Genomic DNA, 17533 nt, shown 5'->3' on the forward strand with positions numbered 1-17533 from the left:
TAACTCTAGACGGTATAGAGGTAGTTTGCAGTATCTTGTGGCCTGGAAAGGTTTCGGACCCGAGGATAACTCTTGGGTGAGGTCAGATGATGTTTCCGCGTCCAGACTTATCAGAGCGTTTCACAGGAGATTTCCTGATAAGCCTGGTCCTAGGGGATCCGGAGGATCCTCTTAGAAGGGGGGGTACTGTTAGAACCTTGCTCTTAGGTTTTTTCCTTTGCTGGTCACATGACCTTGTTGGCCTATTTAATCCTGCTCCGCCCTTCTGGCTTTGCTGGACTTCATTGTATAACTACTTTCTAGCTAGCCTGTGCTCTGTTTCTAACTCTGTTAGTTTGCTTGGTCTACGGACTAGTGTTGAGCCACCCCCGTAGTGTTCGAGTTCGGTTCGGTTCGTCGAACACCCGTGTGTTCGCCGAACTGTTCGTCGAACTGTTCGTCGAACACCTTCGAACACCGTTAAAACCAATGGCAGGCAAACAAAAACACATAGAAACACATAGAAAACACCTTCAAAGTTGTCCAAAAGCTGACAAACTGCTCAGAAGACACAACTAACACATGGAAAAGTGACAAGTACATATAGTCATGCGAAAAGAAAAGAGGTGGAGGAGTAAAAGGAGGGGGAGACACAGATATAGGCATGTCATGCCCTTCTAAAATCCAAAAAGTGAGAAGCCGAGACGGCCAGTCCGCTCCTGCCCGTGCCACCTCCGTGTCGCCGGGTTTGTGCCAGAGCCGCGGTGAACCCTGACGGCCAGCCCCCCTCTCCCAATACTGGTGCCTGTCCGCTGGTGGGTCGAGAGAGCCCCCCTGTGGTGGAGGCAGCTCTAAGCTTTTTAATTTAAATTGTCCCTCTAATTTGAATGAATACACTTTAAATCCATTTACAAGGATCTATTGGAGGGCAAGTCTCATGCCAGCAGCCGCGTAATTCCAGCTCCAGTAGCGTCCACTAAAGCTGCTGCAGTTAAAAAGCTTTTATAAGGATCGAGCTCGGCTGTCCACCGCAAGGCATCCTAGTGCCAGTCCCAGCCCCTATGCCTTGGGGTGCCTCCTGATGCTCTTCACTAAGTATCCCGTGGTCCCGAAGCATTTCCTTTGAAAAAATTAAGTGTCCAAACTACAGGTGGTGTAGCTTGCTTAACAGCCGGGATAATCCGCTGACTAGCAGACACTGCTACTAGGCACAAAGTATTTCCTGGGCTAGATGCAGTTAAAAATTTGTAAGTAGATACTCTCGTTGGATGCTGAGAAAGCATTCCATAGAGTCTCCTGGCACGCCATATATGATTCTCTTAAAAAGCTTGGGGTAGGGGTCTAGGGGACCCTTTTATAGCCAAAATCACGGCCCTGTATCACAATACGTCACCTAGGCTGAAGATAAATGGAACTGTAACACCGAGGGCTCGGTTGCTACAGACGTATTGCACCTCACCCAGAGGTGTGATATCTCACTCTCAGATAAGGATGGAGTGTGGATCAGGACCCGACACCTGCATGCATTACACCACATTGCCGTGGGGCAGGGCGACCAATATGCCCCTGAGATGGGCACGACAGTCCCTGTCCCTGGCTGGAGTGGGGGGAGGGAACACTGAGGAAGGGGAACCCTGCAGTGCAGGAGCAGGGAGGAAGCAGTTCCTGGGTGCATTGAGAAGGGAGTATAAAAGGTGGGCACCATCTTAGTTCAGTGCAGAGAAGTCTGAGCAGAAGTGGCAGGGAGCAGGGGCTCTGCATGAGCTCTGCTCCGGAGGCGGGCCTAGTAACAGAGGCCCAGGCCTGCAAGAGGGAGAAGGAAGGAAGAGGAGCGGAGAAGGCTCCAGGAACGAGGAATGAAGGGATCCCAGGGGTGCGGACGGGCGAGTCGCCACCGCACGCCCGAATCCACCTGCGTGGAGGGGTCAGGCCAAAGGGGGAGACCGGTCCCCGAACTAGTGGAGGCAGGAAACGACCCTCAGCTAGAAACCGGAGGCTCTGACATTTTATGTGGCGCAGCCCCTTGCTCCACCCGCTAGGAAGGCACCACATAGGGTCAGGGAAACTGGCGCCAAGTTTACCAAGAGGAGGCCCGAGGCAGCCGGACAGAAGTGTTGGTAAGAAAGGCCAGACAAAGGACACACAAAGGGGGTCCTGTGAAGCGCTCCAAAGTTATCTGGGAGTTGTCTGAGCCCCTCACCTGGTGAGCACAGTACGACGTGGGCAGCCGTTACCTGCAGACGTGGTCTGGATAATAAGAACTGTGAGTAAAGGCCCTGAACTGCATCACTGACTCCGTGTCGTTACTGCTGCTGCCCTGCACCATCACCCCCATCCTCCGCATACACTGCCCTGAGGCTATACTCCTCCCGTGGGGAGTTATGCTACGCTCTGCTGCACCCACAACACCAGCCTTAGCGGTCTGCCCTGTAGCGGCGGTTCACTCTGACCGCAATCCACGGGTGGCGTAGTCGGACATTTAAACATCAAAACCACATAAATAGTTCCGCCACTGGTTTGACCGCCCTGAGCCACGGAACCGGATCGCCGCCACGAAGACTACAACCACCAGCATCCACCAAAAAGGGTCCGGCTCCGGGTGTCCCAAGGCCCAGGGGGTGCGTCAGAACATTTTCATCACCTTTCACAATCACCAATGGGACAAGGCAGGGATGTCCTCTGTCCCCTCTCTTATACATCCTAGTGACGGAGCACCTGCTCTCATCAATTCGCCATAACCCCAATATTAGGTGGATTGAGGTGGGAGGCACCGAGTACAAGTGCTCTCTATTTGCTGATGATGTCCTAGTATATATCACTCAATCACATATATCCATCCCTGCTGTTATGGCTGAAATAGATCACTTTGTTACATGGTAAAATTTTAAAATCAATGCAGCGAAGTCTGAGGCCCTCGATGTCTCCCTCCCTAAATCCATATAGGATTCCATCCAGTCCAACTTTCCCTTTGCCTGGCCCTCACAGGGTATCAAATACTTAGGAATTCCTATTCATAGAGACCTCTCCCATCTATGTTATCTTAATTTTGGGCCCTTTATTGAACAATTCCATACAGACCACGGTTGGCAAGTTAGAACTGTAAGATTCACTACGTGAACCACTGGTGTTTTGTGGAAAAGCACATGTACACCGCATTCCAAATTATTATGCAAAAAGTGTTTAGGAGTGATAAGGGAAGAATTTGTTTGTTTGTCAGTTAAACTCATTGATGGTGATGTGTGTCAGGGCTCTTTATATCACTGTAAGCAATTGCAGACACCTGTGCTAATTAGTTTGGCAGGTGTGTCCAATGAAAGGCAAGACTACTTAAGAAGGCTCTCTCACATTATTAAGCAGCCTACATTTTCTGCCAAAATGGGAAAGAAAAAGGATGTGTCGGCTGCTGAGAAGCAACAAATTGTGGAGTGTTTAGGTCAAGGCATGACTACAATCAACATTGTGCGATGATCAGGATGAAGTGTCTTGGCAATCAAGAAGTATGTAGCTGATTCACAGTACACACGTGTGCGTGCTGATAAGGGCAAATTGAGGACTCTTTCCTACAGGCAATTATGTCAGGTTGAAAGAGCAGCGGCAAAAAAGCCTTGTCATAGCAGCAGACAAGTTTTTGAAGCTGCTTGTGCCTCCAACGTCCCCCGAACAACAAGATGCAGGGTCCTTCAGAGGTTTGCAGCTGTGCATACGCCATCCTGTCGACCTCCTCTATCCACTTCACACAAGCAGAAACGGCTCCAGTGGGCCAAACATTACATGAAGACTGATTTCAAAACTGTTTTGTTCACGGATGAGTGCCGTGCAGCGCTCGATGGTCCAGATGAATGGAGTGGAGGATGGCTAGTTGATGGACACCCCACGCAAACACGGCTACAGCGCCAACAAGGAGGAGGTGGAGTAATGTTTTGGGCTGGAATCATGGGGAGAGAGATTGTCGGCCCCTTTAGGATCCCTGAAGGCGCTAAAGATGAACTCCATAATGTATGTGGATTTTCTCAAACAGCACTTCCTGCCATGGTTCAAGAAGAAGAACCGTGTATTTCACAGCAAGATCATTTTTCTGCATGATAATGCACCATCTCATGCTGCACATAAAACATCTGCATCTCTGGCTGATATGGGCATAAAAAGGGACAAACTTATGGTGTGACCCCCATGCTCCCCTGACCTCTACCCCATTCAGAACCTTTGGAGCATCATTAAAAGGAGTGTCTATGATGGCGGGAGGCAGTTCACATCTAAGCAACAGCTCTGGGAGGGTATTCTGTCCTCATGCAAAACAATTGAAGCAGAAACCATCCAAAACCTGACAAATTCAATGGACGAGAGAGTTCAGAAGCTCCTTTCGAACAAGGGGTCCTATGTGAAAATGTAACATCACCTAGAATAAAGTTTTGAGTTGAAAACTGTTTGATTTCAGTTTCTAACAACCTGCTAATGCTTATAATTTCAAAAATGACCATTTTTTTGGTCTTTATTAAAATGAAAAGGTTGATCGAAAAGTTTGGGGGATCTAAGAGTGTGGCAACCCAGTAGTCATGATTACTTCGAATTCTGACAATATGAGGGTCATGCTGCAGGTAGTGCAGCAAGAAGGCACTTATGTGTCTTGCGCATCTCGGAGCCCCAAAATTATTTTCCGGGCTAGATGCAGCTAAAAATTATTTTTAATTTTAAATCTGGTGAAGCTTATTATAGATGGCCTAATAGGATCAGTGCTGCACACTGCTACAAAGCCCAAATTATTTTCCAGTCAAGATACAGATAAACATGATTAGTAATTTGAAAGCTTAAAACGGTTGGTAGGGTGATTTTAACCAATCATCAAGCTTTTACTCTACCCAGGATGACACAGGGGTAGAAAAGTCGTTTCGGATCCATGATTTGTTCATCTTTATGAACGTGAGTCTGTCTACATTATCAGTGGAGAGCCGCGTGCGCTTATCTGTCAGCACACCACCAGCAGCGCTGAACACACGTTCAGACAGAACGCTGGCTGCGGGGCATGACAAGATCTCCAAGGCGTAAGTGGCTAGCTCCGGCCATTTATCCAGATTGGAAGCCCAAAAAGAGCAAGGGTCCAGTGACACAGTCGTGGCTTCAATGTTTACTTGGAGATACTCCTGTACCATCGTCTCTAGGCGTTGACTATGTGTCAGACTTCTTGTCTCCTGTGGCCTTGCAAAGGATGGGCTAAAAAAGTGGTGAAATGATTCCGCAAAATTGATGTTACCAGCAGATACTGTGGTTCTGTTACGGTTTGAGTGCTGAACACTTGACGGTCCCACGGTTGGCAAGTTGGAACTGTGAGATTCACTACGTGCACCACTGGTATTTTGTGGAAAAGCACATGTAAGATTCTGCAACAGTCTCTGCTGATACTCCTGCATGCGTGCATCCCTTTCTATGGCAGGAATAATTTCTGCAAATTTACTTTTGTACCGGGGATCTAACAGTGTGGCAACCCAGTAGTCAGGATTATTTCTAATTCTCACAATTCGAGGGTCATGTTGCAGGTAGTGCAGCAAGAAGGCACTCATGTGTGTTGCGCATCCAGGAGCACCAAGTCCCTGTTGTGTTGGTGGCGAGGTAACAATCATGCTTCCTTCCTCTGTCCTCTCCCCCCAACCTCGCACAACAGAAATGTGATCAAGGTCTCCCTCATCTGATGAGTCTTCTATCAGTTCGTCCTCCACTTCTTCCTGGGCTCCTGCACCTTCCTCACTAGTTTGGCTGCTACCATGCGCCCTGGTAAAATCATCTCCCCCACCCTCACATGCCTGCCGCCCTGGTGCTGCCGACCGTCTGGACCTTGCAGATGTTAGCCCTTCCGCATACAACTCCTCCTCCTCTACTTCCTCCACCTCCTCTTGTGCCACCACCTGACTCCGAATTCTGTTTAACATGTGCTCCAGCATGTAAATCACCGGAATAGTCATGCTGATAATGGCATCGTCAGCACTAAACATCTTCGTCGCCATTTCAAAACTGTGCAGAAGGGTGCATAGGTCCCTGATCTGAGACCACTCCTCCAGCGTGATTTGCCCCACCTCTGAATCTCGTTGGCCCAGGCTATACGTCAGAACGTATTGCACCAGGGCTTGTCGGTGCTGCCACAGTCGCTGCAACATGTGCAGAGTTGAATTCCACCGGGTAGGCACATCGCATTTTAGCCGGTGAAGTGGCAGGCCCAACGACTTCTGTAGAGATGTAAGTCGCTGAGCTGCGGGATGCGAACGGCGGAAGTGAGCACACAGCGACCGTGCCCTCTGCAGAAGGCCATCTAGTCTGGGATAGTGGGCTAAAAATTGCTGGACAACCAGGTTCAACACGTGAGCCATACAAGGCACGTGTGTGACATTGCCCCGGCGAAGGGCCGCACCCAGGTTTGCAGCATTGTCGCACACGGCCTTCCCTGGTTTCAGGTCCAGTGGAGACAACCATTCATGAAATTGGTTCTCCAGAGCTGACCACAACTCCTCAGCTGTGTGACTCACATTTCCCAGACATTTCAATGTAAAAACCGCCTGATGACGTTGAGCCCTACTGCCAGCATAGTAAGGAGGTGTGCAGGATCCCTTCTGCGCAGTTAGAAAGCTTGTGGCATGACCAGACAGGCTTTGGGTGCAGGTGGAAGACCGAGAGGAGGTTGAGGAGGCAGAAGCAGTGGAGGAAAAATGACATAAAGAGGATTGACGCACAACTCGTGGGGACGGCAAGACTTGGACAGCAGCCCCTTGTCCTGCTGTCACCATAGTTACCCAGTGCCCAGTCAGCGACATGTAACGCCCCTGTCCATGCCTACTCGTCCAAGTGTCTGTGGTGAAATGCACCCTGTCACACACAGAGTTTCTCAAAGAAGCGGTGATGTTGTGTGCGACATGCTGGTGGAGCGCAGGCACACCTTTCTTTGAGAAGTAGTGCCGACTGGGCATCTGGTACTGGGGCACTGCGACGGACATAAGGTCTCGAAAATCCTCTGTGTCCACCAGGCGGAAAGGCAGCATTTCTGTAGCCAAGAGCTTGCAGATGGTGAAATTCAACCTCTTAGCTTTCTCATGGCTAGGAGGAAATGGTCTTTTACTTGTCCACATCTGAGGGACCGAGGGCTGGCTATTGTGCTTAGACGGGGTTGATAAGGGTGTCCCCGGCAAACTGCCGGTCTGTGAGGAAGATGCAGGCGGACATGTTAGGTTGCCTTGATCCAAAGGTGGTGCTATCGATGTCGGACAGCGCTCAAGACCAGCTGGTGTTACCACCTCCAAAGAAAATGATGACCTGCCAATCACGCTGGCTGTTGCGGGTAAAGAGGTGGCAGGTCTGCGCCCCAAAACAGGTGTGACTGCTGTCCCCCCAGTCACAGAGGATGAAGAGGCCGCGGATGCACAAGATATGGCAGACGGTGGTTGGCCCGGCCGGCTAGACCGCATTGTAGCACACTGAGCTTCCCACTGCAACTTATGCTTCATGTCCATGTGCCGGTTCATGCATGAAGTACTCAAACTATGTATTTTTTGGCCTCTACTTAGCTTTTGCTGACAAATGTTACAGATAACACGAGTTGGGTCATCTTTATCGATCTGAAAAAATGCCCAGGCTATGCAAGGCTTAGCACCCATGCGACCTGAAGAGCCACCACGACTTGTGGTGAGAGGCAGAGTTGTGTTTGAGGATGCAGTTGTTGACGTGCTTCCAGTACTACGTCTCTGTCCAGGAAGGCGCAACCTGACCTCGTCGTCACTAGCATCTTCCTCCACCTCCTCTGCTGACCTCATCTCTTGGCTGACTGTGGGTTGACAGTAAGTGGGATCTCCGACCTCATCATCATCACCCTGTGCGTTATCACACCCGTCGTCCTCAGAGCCAACCTGTTCCTGCCCTGACAAAAAACTAAAGTTGTCGCTCCAATCAGGTATTTGAGTCTTATCATCGTCTTCCTCATTGTCTCCACCAACAGGAGTTACAGTTTGGGAATGAGGGTCTACATTATGGTCAGAACCTTCTGCGTCTGGTCCTGGATCCGACTCATAAAGATTCTGGGCATCAGTGCAGATCATTTCCTCGTCTGGATTCACAGAAGCGCTGGAGTCGACCTCTGATTCCCAGGCTATAGTATGAGTAAACAGCTCTGCAGACTCAACCATCTGTTCTACCTCATACTCAGACGGGCAGCTGGAGATTTGGGAGCTGTGAGGAAGCAAGTGCGATTTGGGTGACACCTTTGAGGACTGGAGTATTTGTGATGTTGAAGTTGATGTGGAGGAGAGCCCACTTAAAGGAGCACTTGATATCCGTTGAAGCACCTGCTGTTTTTGTGCCTCATCTGGAATTTGTAGCGATTGGCGTGGCCGTAAGAAAGGGATCTTATCACATTGTCCGCTAAAAGAAGTAGACATTTTAGTTTGGCTGGAAGATGGTCTTTCTTCTGCACCTACCGCACGGACACAACCTTTTTTCCCCTTCCCAACACGCCTATTCCCCTTTCCACCAGCAGCAGGCCTTTTTCCACTCATTTTGGTGGTTAACTAATTCACAACTCTGGAGTTGTTTGCACAAAAAAACAATGGATGGTAACCGAGCAGAGCTGAGTGGCCAAACTGTGGTATTAGGCCAAAACTATTGGCTGGGTTAGATGCAGAAAAAAATTATTTTTAATTTGCAACCTGATGGAGGTCAGTATAGATGGACTAATAGACCAAGTCCCACACACCGCTAGAAGCCCAAATATTTTTTCAGAGCTAGATGCAGAAAAAAATTATTTTTAATTTGCAACCTGATGGAGGTCAGTATAGATGGACTAATAGACCAAGTCCCACACACCGCTAGAAGCCCAAATATTTTTTCAGAGCTAGATGCAGAAAAAAATTATATTCAATTTGCAACCTGCTGGACGTCAGTATAGAAGGACTAATAGAACAAGTCCCACACACTGCTAGAAGCCCAAATATTTTTTCAGAGCTAAATGAAGAAAAAAATTATTTTTAATTTGCAACCTGATGGAGGTCAGTATAGATGGACTAATAGACCAAGTCCCACACACTGCTAGAAGCCCAAATATTTTTTCAGAGCTAGATGCAGAAAAAAATTATTTTTAATTTGCAACCTGATGGAGGTCAGTATAGATGGACTAATAGACCAAGTCCCACACACCGCTAGAAGCCCAAATATTTTTTCAGAGCTAGATGCAGAAAAAAATTATATTCAATTTGCAACCTGCTGGAGGTCAGTATAGAAGGACTAATAGAACAAGTCCCACACACTGCTAGAAGCCCAAATATTTTTTCAGAGCTAAATGAAGAAAAAAATTATTTTTAATTTGCAACCTGATGGAGGTCAGTATAGATGGACTAATAGACCAAGTCCCACACACTGCTAGAAGCCCAAATATTTTTTCAGAGCTAGATGCAGAAAAAAATTATATTCAGTTTGCAACCTGATGGAGGTCAGTATAGATGGACTAATAGAATGATGCTATGCCCAAAAGATTTTACTTCACTAGGTGCAGTAAAAAAATTGGTATTCTATACACAGGTGGTATATCTTGCAACACAGATAGGCTACTCCACTGACTAACACACTCTGCAATAGGCCAAAAAGGATTAGCTTTGCTAGATTCAGCCAAATGCTGTGAAAAAAACTTGCACAGCACTGGCACAGACCTGCCTGGCAAAAACTGATAGGAACTGATGTAACCTAGTCCTGAAAAGGACTCCAATTACAATTAGTCTTTACTCCCACAATCTATCTATTTAAGAGCACAGACCTGCCTGATAAAAGTCGTAGGAAATGCTGTAACCTAGTCCTTAAAAGGACTGCAATCACAACTATTCCCTACTCCCAAGCTATCTGTATATTTGTGCGAAAATTGGCTTGAAATTAACAAGGTATAGCGCACACAGCAACAGCGGTGCCGTCTAACACGCAGCTGCAGCAGTGAGAAAATGGTGGCGACGGGGAAAATGGCTTGGTCTTATAGGGCAAGGACATGTGACATACACTGCCAATCACACATGCCCTTGCTTGTGTGAAAAAAAGCACTTCGCTCCGTGTGTGCGCTGCTGATAGGCTGACAGATTGCACCTCCCCACTGCAAATGCGGGAAAGAGAAAAAAAAATGGAGATCTTCATTGTTCCTGCAGAGATCCATCCCCTGCCCCTCCCCCCGCCCCGCTGTACACTCAAACTGCGTATTAACATTAATTTTCATCATTACTGAGAAAAAATCCAGTTATGATTTTGGTGCACGAACAGTTATTGAACATAACCTCGAACAGCCGAATTTTTCTCAAATTGTTCGTGTTCGCCGACCGGCTCGAACACCGCCCAAAACAGCTCGAATTTGAGATTGGCGAACAGTTCGAGTAGAACAACGCTCATCTCTACTACGGACCTCTATGTTCTATATATTTTGTTTGTTCGTCTGTCTGCTACTATTTCTGTTAGGAGGTGTCCATTTTCCTCCCAGTCCTTAGTACTTGTAGGGATTCCTTCCCCACATCTATAGGTCTCCGTACAGACTAGCTTAGGACTTTAGCAGGTCTGATCGCAGGATCAGGTCCCCTGTTACATCGTAGGGATTCAGCTGAGTTCTATCGTAGGGACAGATCTCCTCTCTTTCCTTAGCTCTGGTAGCAGAACATAACACAATGACAAACAGTATTTTCAAAAGTTTAAGGAAACTTTTTGTTTCTTTGTTTTAGCATTTTTATTTTGGTATTTTATTGTAATATTTTTCTACAGATGGAGGTGACTGGAGGAAACAACACTCGTACTTGCAGGGTAAAACTGGACTTTTGTTTCTTAGGCCCACTATAGGAAATTAATCTGAAATCATTCCATTCATACAGAACCTATGAATCAATACTGTCTTAGAAGTTAATTATAAAACAACTAATAAGAAATAGAAAATACTTGCAAACAATGCACCAAAGTCGACTCTTAATGGGATTATGTTCTACTGGACCTTTTGGAACCAGTTATCTGATCTGGGATAATTTGGTGACATGCACATGGATTTCTGCAAGTCTTATTCATACTGTATAATTGAATTCCAATAGTGGAAGAATGAGGTTATATCAGGCGCTGTTAGCTCGTATCATCAGAATTTGTTTCTTTTTCTCAAATTAGCTTATTTACTAGATAACAAACTCATCCACTAAAATCTAAGGTATTAAAAGTGCTAAAACTAATGCGTTTTTTACTTTGAACCAAAGTCTTCATCAGGTGAAAAGCATGATAGGACCTCTACTTCTACTTTTAGACTTCATCTGCTATACCCACAGCACCAGCGTCAGACTGGGATGCCAAAGGCCCACCAGTAATCAACTCTAGGGCCCACTTTTCAAGTACATACAAATGTGACATTGTCTTCAATCACAAATTTATATAACAATGAATTGGGTAGACTGTTAAATGAATAAGATGCTGCCTCTGTCTGTACATAGTGTTTCAGGTATATAATGCCAAGTACTGCTCATATAGGAAGGTGGTGGCCTACTCCTGCACAAGGGCCCATAGCAGGACTCTCCTGTTCTCCCGTGGGCCAGTCCAAGCCTGCACAGCTCCCATATCCAGCGAGGTCAGAATAAAAAGGCAGGCAGCAGTCAGTGAATAGGGGTACTTGAGCAGTGTGGTCTTCTGTTTAATAATGGCTCATGGAGGGTATGATGACTTATCTATATATAGACTTAATCTGTATACATATAGGGGCTACATATATTCCAGCTACATGTACTAGTAATATGACTGTTTTTTGAGCTTGTGCTATATTTCTCCAGGGACAATCTACCGTATTTTTCACTTTATAAGACGCACTTTTTTCCCCTCAGATTTGGGGAGAAAAAAGGGGTGCATCTTACAAAGCGAAATCACCTTACCAGCTGCGGAGGAGCGGGGTCCCAGAGATGCTGCGGAGTCCCAGAGATGCTGTGGAGTTCGGGAGATGCTGCGGGGTCAGAATGAGGTATTCGGAGGGGGCTACAGGACCCATGCTGTCTTACAAGTTCTACACTGGAGGTGTCCGGTGGTGCGGGGTCTCCGTCGACATCTTGTAGCAGCCGGAGCCCTGCACCTTCCATACTGTCCTATGTAGTGGACTCCAGGAAAATGGCCACTGGAAGCGGCACATGCTCAGATTGAGGTCTCGTCTCCCGAGACCTGAACCTTATTTTCCTTGCTGTATGCTTTATGCTTCTGGTGGTCTTTTTTTATATACAATTTTATACATACTTAATAATAATTCCTGCACTTTTGTGCAACATTTATGCTCCTCTGACCACACTGCCCATTTTTCCTTTATTTGGGTTTTATGTTTTTTTTCAAGGGTAACTGTTTTGTTGTGTCTTGTAGTTGTGATTATATTGTATAATAATAATAATAATAATAATGTTTTTGATATTGTTCAGAAATATAAATATAGGATTATTTATAAGCAAATACAGAATTGTGACAAGCTTTTTCACATAGCTGACAAGGTGAGCCCAGACATATACGTCTCCTCCTCTCTCTCTTATAACCTAATGGTATTTCAGTAGGAAGTGACTTTCTATCTCTCTCCTTTTTTTGCATATACAGTAGCATTATTCATATCATTGGCATAGCTTCAGAAATGTTTTGCGAAAATTTGGCACATGTGACTTTATGGAGCTTGAAGAATTCCATGTGCTTGCCACAGAAATAAACCCAAATCTTTATAATCGCATGATCACCATTAAAAAGTACTACCACTGCTTGTTGGAAACAGATATCCTCGAAGCCTTATATGTACACACACTTGTATAAATGCCTGATGTCTGGAATGTGGTTACTATTAATAATTAAAGTTGAAATTTAGTAATAATGAATGATCAGAAAATAATGTTGGCCGTGAAATGTAGTCCTTTCGCATAGATTTAGCACAGGAATAGTTCTGTTTTCTTTCTATCCTGATAGTGTACAGATCTGACAAGTAATTTGCCAGACTTATATGTGGTTGTCCTGAAGAAGGAGTCGATGTGACTCTAAAGCCCATTGACAATAAACCAACACTTCACATCCTATCGTGGATTGTCATATTTCCCGCAGTGAAGGTTACTTACATTGCCCTGGCAAATTGTTTGAATCTACCTTTTAGAAGCTGCAGCATCTGGAACATAGGTTTTTTAGTGGTTGTGTCTTGACAACCCTATAAGGTGAGCATTTATACCTCTCGTTTGGCTTGTTATGCTTGGATAAGACCCTGTTGCATTTTATACAGATCTGACAAGGTCAGAGATAATGAACATATCAGTGATTCTCCATACAAGATTGGTAATGCAGCATTCATATCGCAACAAATACAGTTCTTATAAAAAAAATGTATAGAAAACTATAGGTAAAGGATAGATATAAAATTATACAATGAGCGTGGACCTTACCTTGTGGGTATTTTAACTCTCAAGTATCTATCAATGGATATCGCAAGCAGGGACAAGATGGAGGCATTGGTCAAAATGATCACTAAAGAGCACATAAACAAACAGGAGTAGAAATGCAATTGTCTACCCAGGCTTATTACAATGGCGAGGGGCATGACCAGGATGCCAACAGCAAGGTCTGCAAATGCAAGAGACACAATGAAGAAAAAGGTTGTATTCTGTAGGCTTTGGTTTACTTTCACTGCCCAGATGACCAAGATGTTGCCCAAAACGGCTGATATTCCAATCACAGTCTCTATGGCAATGTATGCCTGGCTGTAGGAGTTCAAATGTGTTGTTTCATTTGCCATGTCCAGTGATAATGTAAAAAGTCGCTAAAGAGATTCCACAGCATACATCCAAACAAGAACGGAGGTCATCAATGTAACAGAGTTTGATGCGTAGGAACCCTGCTTATTGTTCCATCGCACTGACTTGTCAAAAATAAATCTCGCTTTTGTTTTCTTGTTTCAAAGAGAGAAAAAAAAACTGTAGAGATGGCGATTCCTTCAAATAGATAGCAATCAAAGGGTAAATCCTGCTGTCATTCCTTGTTTTCTCAAAGGAAGTCAATGCTGTGCTTTGAAATGTGAAGAACCAGCAGGATGCTACAATCAGATGCGGCCAGCTAGTTATAGTAAGAAAGCTTTAGGGAAATCACACTTATTATCTCTGCTTTTCTATACCTCTACAGCTTTAGAGAAGTTGCCCTAACGGAAACCAGTGTTTCCCTTTGCAAGAAAAAGAAATTAAAGTGGTAGTAACATCCAGAGTTGGCAAAGTTTGTGTTTTAAAGGATCAATAAATATACAATCTGGTTCAGATCATCGCAAAACATATTATTTTCATCCCAGAAAATGTGATGACTTTCATACATATTGTTGGACGTATGCCTTCCATGTGCCATCCGTTTGTCCGTTTTTTACATCTGTATGACACCCGTATGGCATCTCTGTTGTTAGATCAACTGTTTAGAATCTACCTGATCAAAAACAGTTTCCAAAAGTCTATGGATACGTAAAAAAATTGGATCCCATGCGCATCATCTGTATTACATCTGACTTTTACAGAATTGCAATATATCTGTAAAAGTCAGATGCAATACAGGTGATCTGTATGGGATCCAATTTTTTTACACACCCATAGACTTCAATGGGCAAGTCTCATCCAAAATACAGAAGAGAATAGTACAAGTTGTGATTTGTTTTCACAGGGATACTCTGTCCGTGTGAAAAAAACTGTTAGCTAAACAGCTCTATTAAATATGATTGGTCCATGTGCTGTCACACGTACCTAAAATATGTTCATCAACTTGCAATTTTTCTCTAATTTCGATATACAGTCCAGCTCATCGTTATTGGCGCCCATGAAGTTTAAGTACATAATGTGGAATATCTTCTGAAAAAAATTAATCAAGTGAAACAGTTTTTTTGTATATAGCACTCGTGTTAAATACAAAACAGCAAATGATAAACAATAATTTAAAACAAAAAACAATGGGAGGGAAAAATAGAAAAACCTAAATCTTGCTGTGACACTGGTATTGTCACCCTTTACATTAATTTAGTATGGAAACACATTTTGACTTGCCTGTGGTAAATCACAAAAGAGATTCACCTGCGACTAATTGTCAGTGCCCTTATGACATGAATTAGCCAATGAATGATGACTTCACTGTTTTAAAAAGCCACATGGTAGGCCCTGTTCTTTTGTCACAATGGTGAAGACAAAGGAGCTGTCTGAGGACATCAGAACTACTATTATTAGCAAACACAAGACTTCCAAAGGGTATAAGCCAATCTACAAAGACCTTGGTATCCCAGTTTCAACAGTGCACAATGTTATTAGGAAGTTTTCCAACCATTGAACCATCAAGAACCTCCAAGAGATATCTTTGAAGGTTGGTGTGAATGGTGGAAAAAACACCACGTCAAGCATCCAAAGACCTGAAGGCCAACCTGGAACAGTCTGGGGTCATGGTTTCAACAAGTACCATATGCCGCACACTAAACCAAGCAGAGCTTTATGTTCGAAGGCCAAGAAAGAAACCATTGCTGAAGAAAATACATAAAAAGGAACAGTGGATTTTTGCCAAAGAGTACCTGTCACGGATGTGTCAGATGCAACAGACAGTTGCTCTGCATCTGGCTGCAGAAAGTCTCTGTGTTTGGCATTGCAAATGCCTTCTTAATCCTTTTGACTTTTGGACCCAGCGGCAACCTTGCTACTGCTCTGATTGACACACCTTGAACCGCATGTTTATAAACTCTCAGTCTGCTTCAGGGAGTCACCGGTAATATTCACATTTTCCCTTGTGAAGGCTAGGAGTTATAGCTGTCAGCTTACTTCCTCTCTAGTGCCCTAGGAGGACATTTGGTGTTCTCTCTGGAGTCTGCTCAAGCTAAGTTCCCCCCCCCCTTGTTTGTCTCCCTAGTTGTCTTTAGCTTATAGCGGGGACTGACCAGTGCTCACCACCCTCCTTATCCAGGACCTAGCTCTAGGGATATACAAGGCTTAGGTTTCCTGTTCGGCGATTGGTGTGGAACCAATATAGGGATGGTAGGGTAGGCAGGGTGTTATTAGATCTGCCTAGGGGTCTCCACTCCTCTTTTCCCTAGTGTCTGCGCTTCCTTCCCCTCATCCCTTCTTATTGCACTTAGTTTTTCCCACATTGTACGTGTAAGTACCTTGACAAACCGCAGTCCTTCTGGGAAAATGTTCTGTGGACAGATGAAACAAAAATAGAGCTTTTTGCCAATGCAAAGCAACAATTTGTTTACAGACAGCGCAACGAAGCTTATAAGGAAAAGAACACCTTAGCAACAGTTAAACAAGGTGGAGGATCCATAATGCTGTTGGATTGCTTTGCTGTGTCTTTTACTGGAGGCCTTGACCATATCACAGAATTCATGAAATCAGAGAATTATCAAGAAATTTTAGAGCGAAATGTCTTATCCAGTGTAAGAAAGCTTGGTTTGAGTCGAAGATCATGGGTCCTCCAGTCGAAGATCATGGGTCCTCCAGCAGGACATTGACTCAAAGCACACATCCAAAAGTACACAGGAATGGTTGATAAAGAAGAAATGAACTGTTTTAAAATGGCCAGCAATGAGTCCCGAACTCAATCTCATTGAAAATCTTTGGCGTGAGTGACTCACCCCCTGGGCCTGTGTTGTGCGTGCACGTGTGTTCGGGGAATACCCGGAGCCGGATCGCTGGGGGTTGTAGTCTCCGTGGCGATGACCCGGTCCGTGCCCAGGGTGGTCAAATCAGTGGCAGGGTTAGTGGTATGATGATGGTCCGACTACGCCACCCGTGGATTGCGGTCAGTGGGGACCGCCGCTGTAAGGCAGACCGCTGAGGCCGGTGTTGTGTGTGCAGCTAAGAATGGGATGACTCCCCACGGGAGAAGTATAGCCTCAGGGCAGTTGGTGTGGATGATGGGAGTGATGGTGCACGACCGCAGCAGGGACAACTCAGAGTCTGTGCAGTGCAGTTCAGGGTCTTTACTGGTGTTATAAAGCAGACCCTCCCAGGAGTACTGGTTAGCAGTAGAGGCCTGGTCAGTCTGTGAGCAAGCAGGATCTCCCCTGGCCAGGTGGAGTTGTAGGCCTCCCCGTCTATCTGCACTCTTCCTGGCTACCTTGCTGTATGCGGGTAGAAGTAGCCCACGTCCCTGAGTGTACCGTGTGGTGCTCACCCGTATGGCCGGTGACTTGGGGCCTTCTGTTAGCCTCCGCTCCACGATGGCGGTGCTGGTCCCTTGCTTGTGACCCTGCCTCCGGGCTTCTATGGCCAGAGGACCTGGAATCCCCTGCCGGTTGGATTCTGCTGCTGGACCTGGATGTCCCCACAACCTCGGACTCCGTGTCCGGTCTTAGATTCTTCTGCCAGGGCGAGCTATCTGGCTTCCAGCCCCTGGCACTCGCTCCTGCTCCTACAGAGCTCCTAGTTCTTGCTTTCCCTCTCCAGGCTCTGACTCACCTAATCCCGCCCAGACCCTGTTTATAAGGGCAGATTCCTCCCCTCCCAGGTCTGGGCGTGCGGTGTTGCATGCTTAGGGCTCCTGACCAGAGAAACCTCCCACTTGCTCTCAGACGTAATAT

The 17533-nt window shown here is 45.7% G+C and overlaps 1 protein-coding gene across 1 annotated transcript in view; it reads right to left on the bottom strand.

Moving 5' to 3' along the window:
• The window catches only part of LOC141252954 (adenosine receptor A3-like), a 30189-nt gene extending 16090 nt beyond the window's left edge, over positions 1-14099 (bottom strand). The window contains exon 1 of the mRNA XM_073670709.1: positions 13389-14099. Within this exon, the coding sequence (XP_073526810.1) occupies positions 13389-13738 (350 nt within the window). The 5' untranslated portion in view covers positions 13739-14099. The remainder of the gene's footprint in view (positions 1-13388) is intronic.
• Positions 14100-17533: the final 3434 nt, after the last annotated feature.

Source organism: Phyllobates terribilis, unplaced genomic scaffold, assembly GCF_046119375.1.
Source record: "Phyllobates terribilis strain yellow unplaced genomic scaffold, ASM4611937v1 Scaffold_2__4_contigs__length_985480577, whole genome shotgun sequence".
Taxonomy (NCBI): Eukaryota; Metazoa; Chordata; class Amphibia; order Anura; family Dendrobatidae; genus Phyllobates; species Phyllobates terribilis.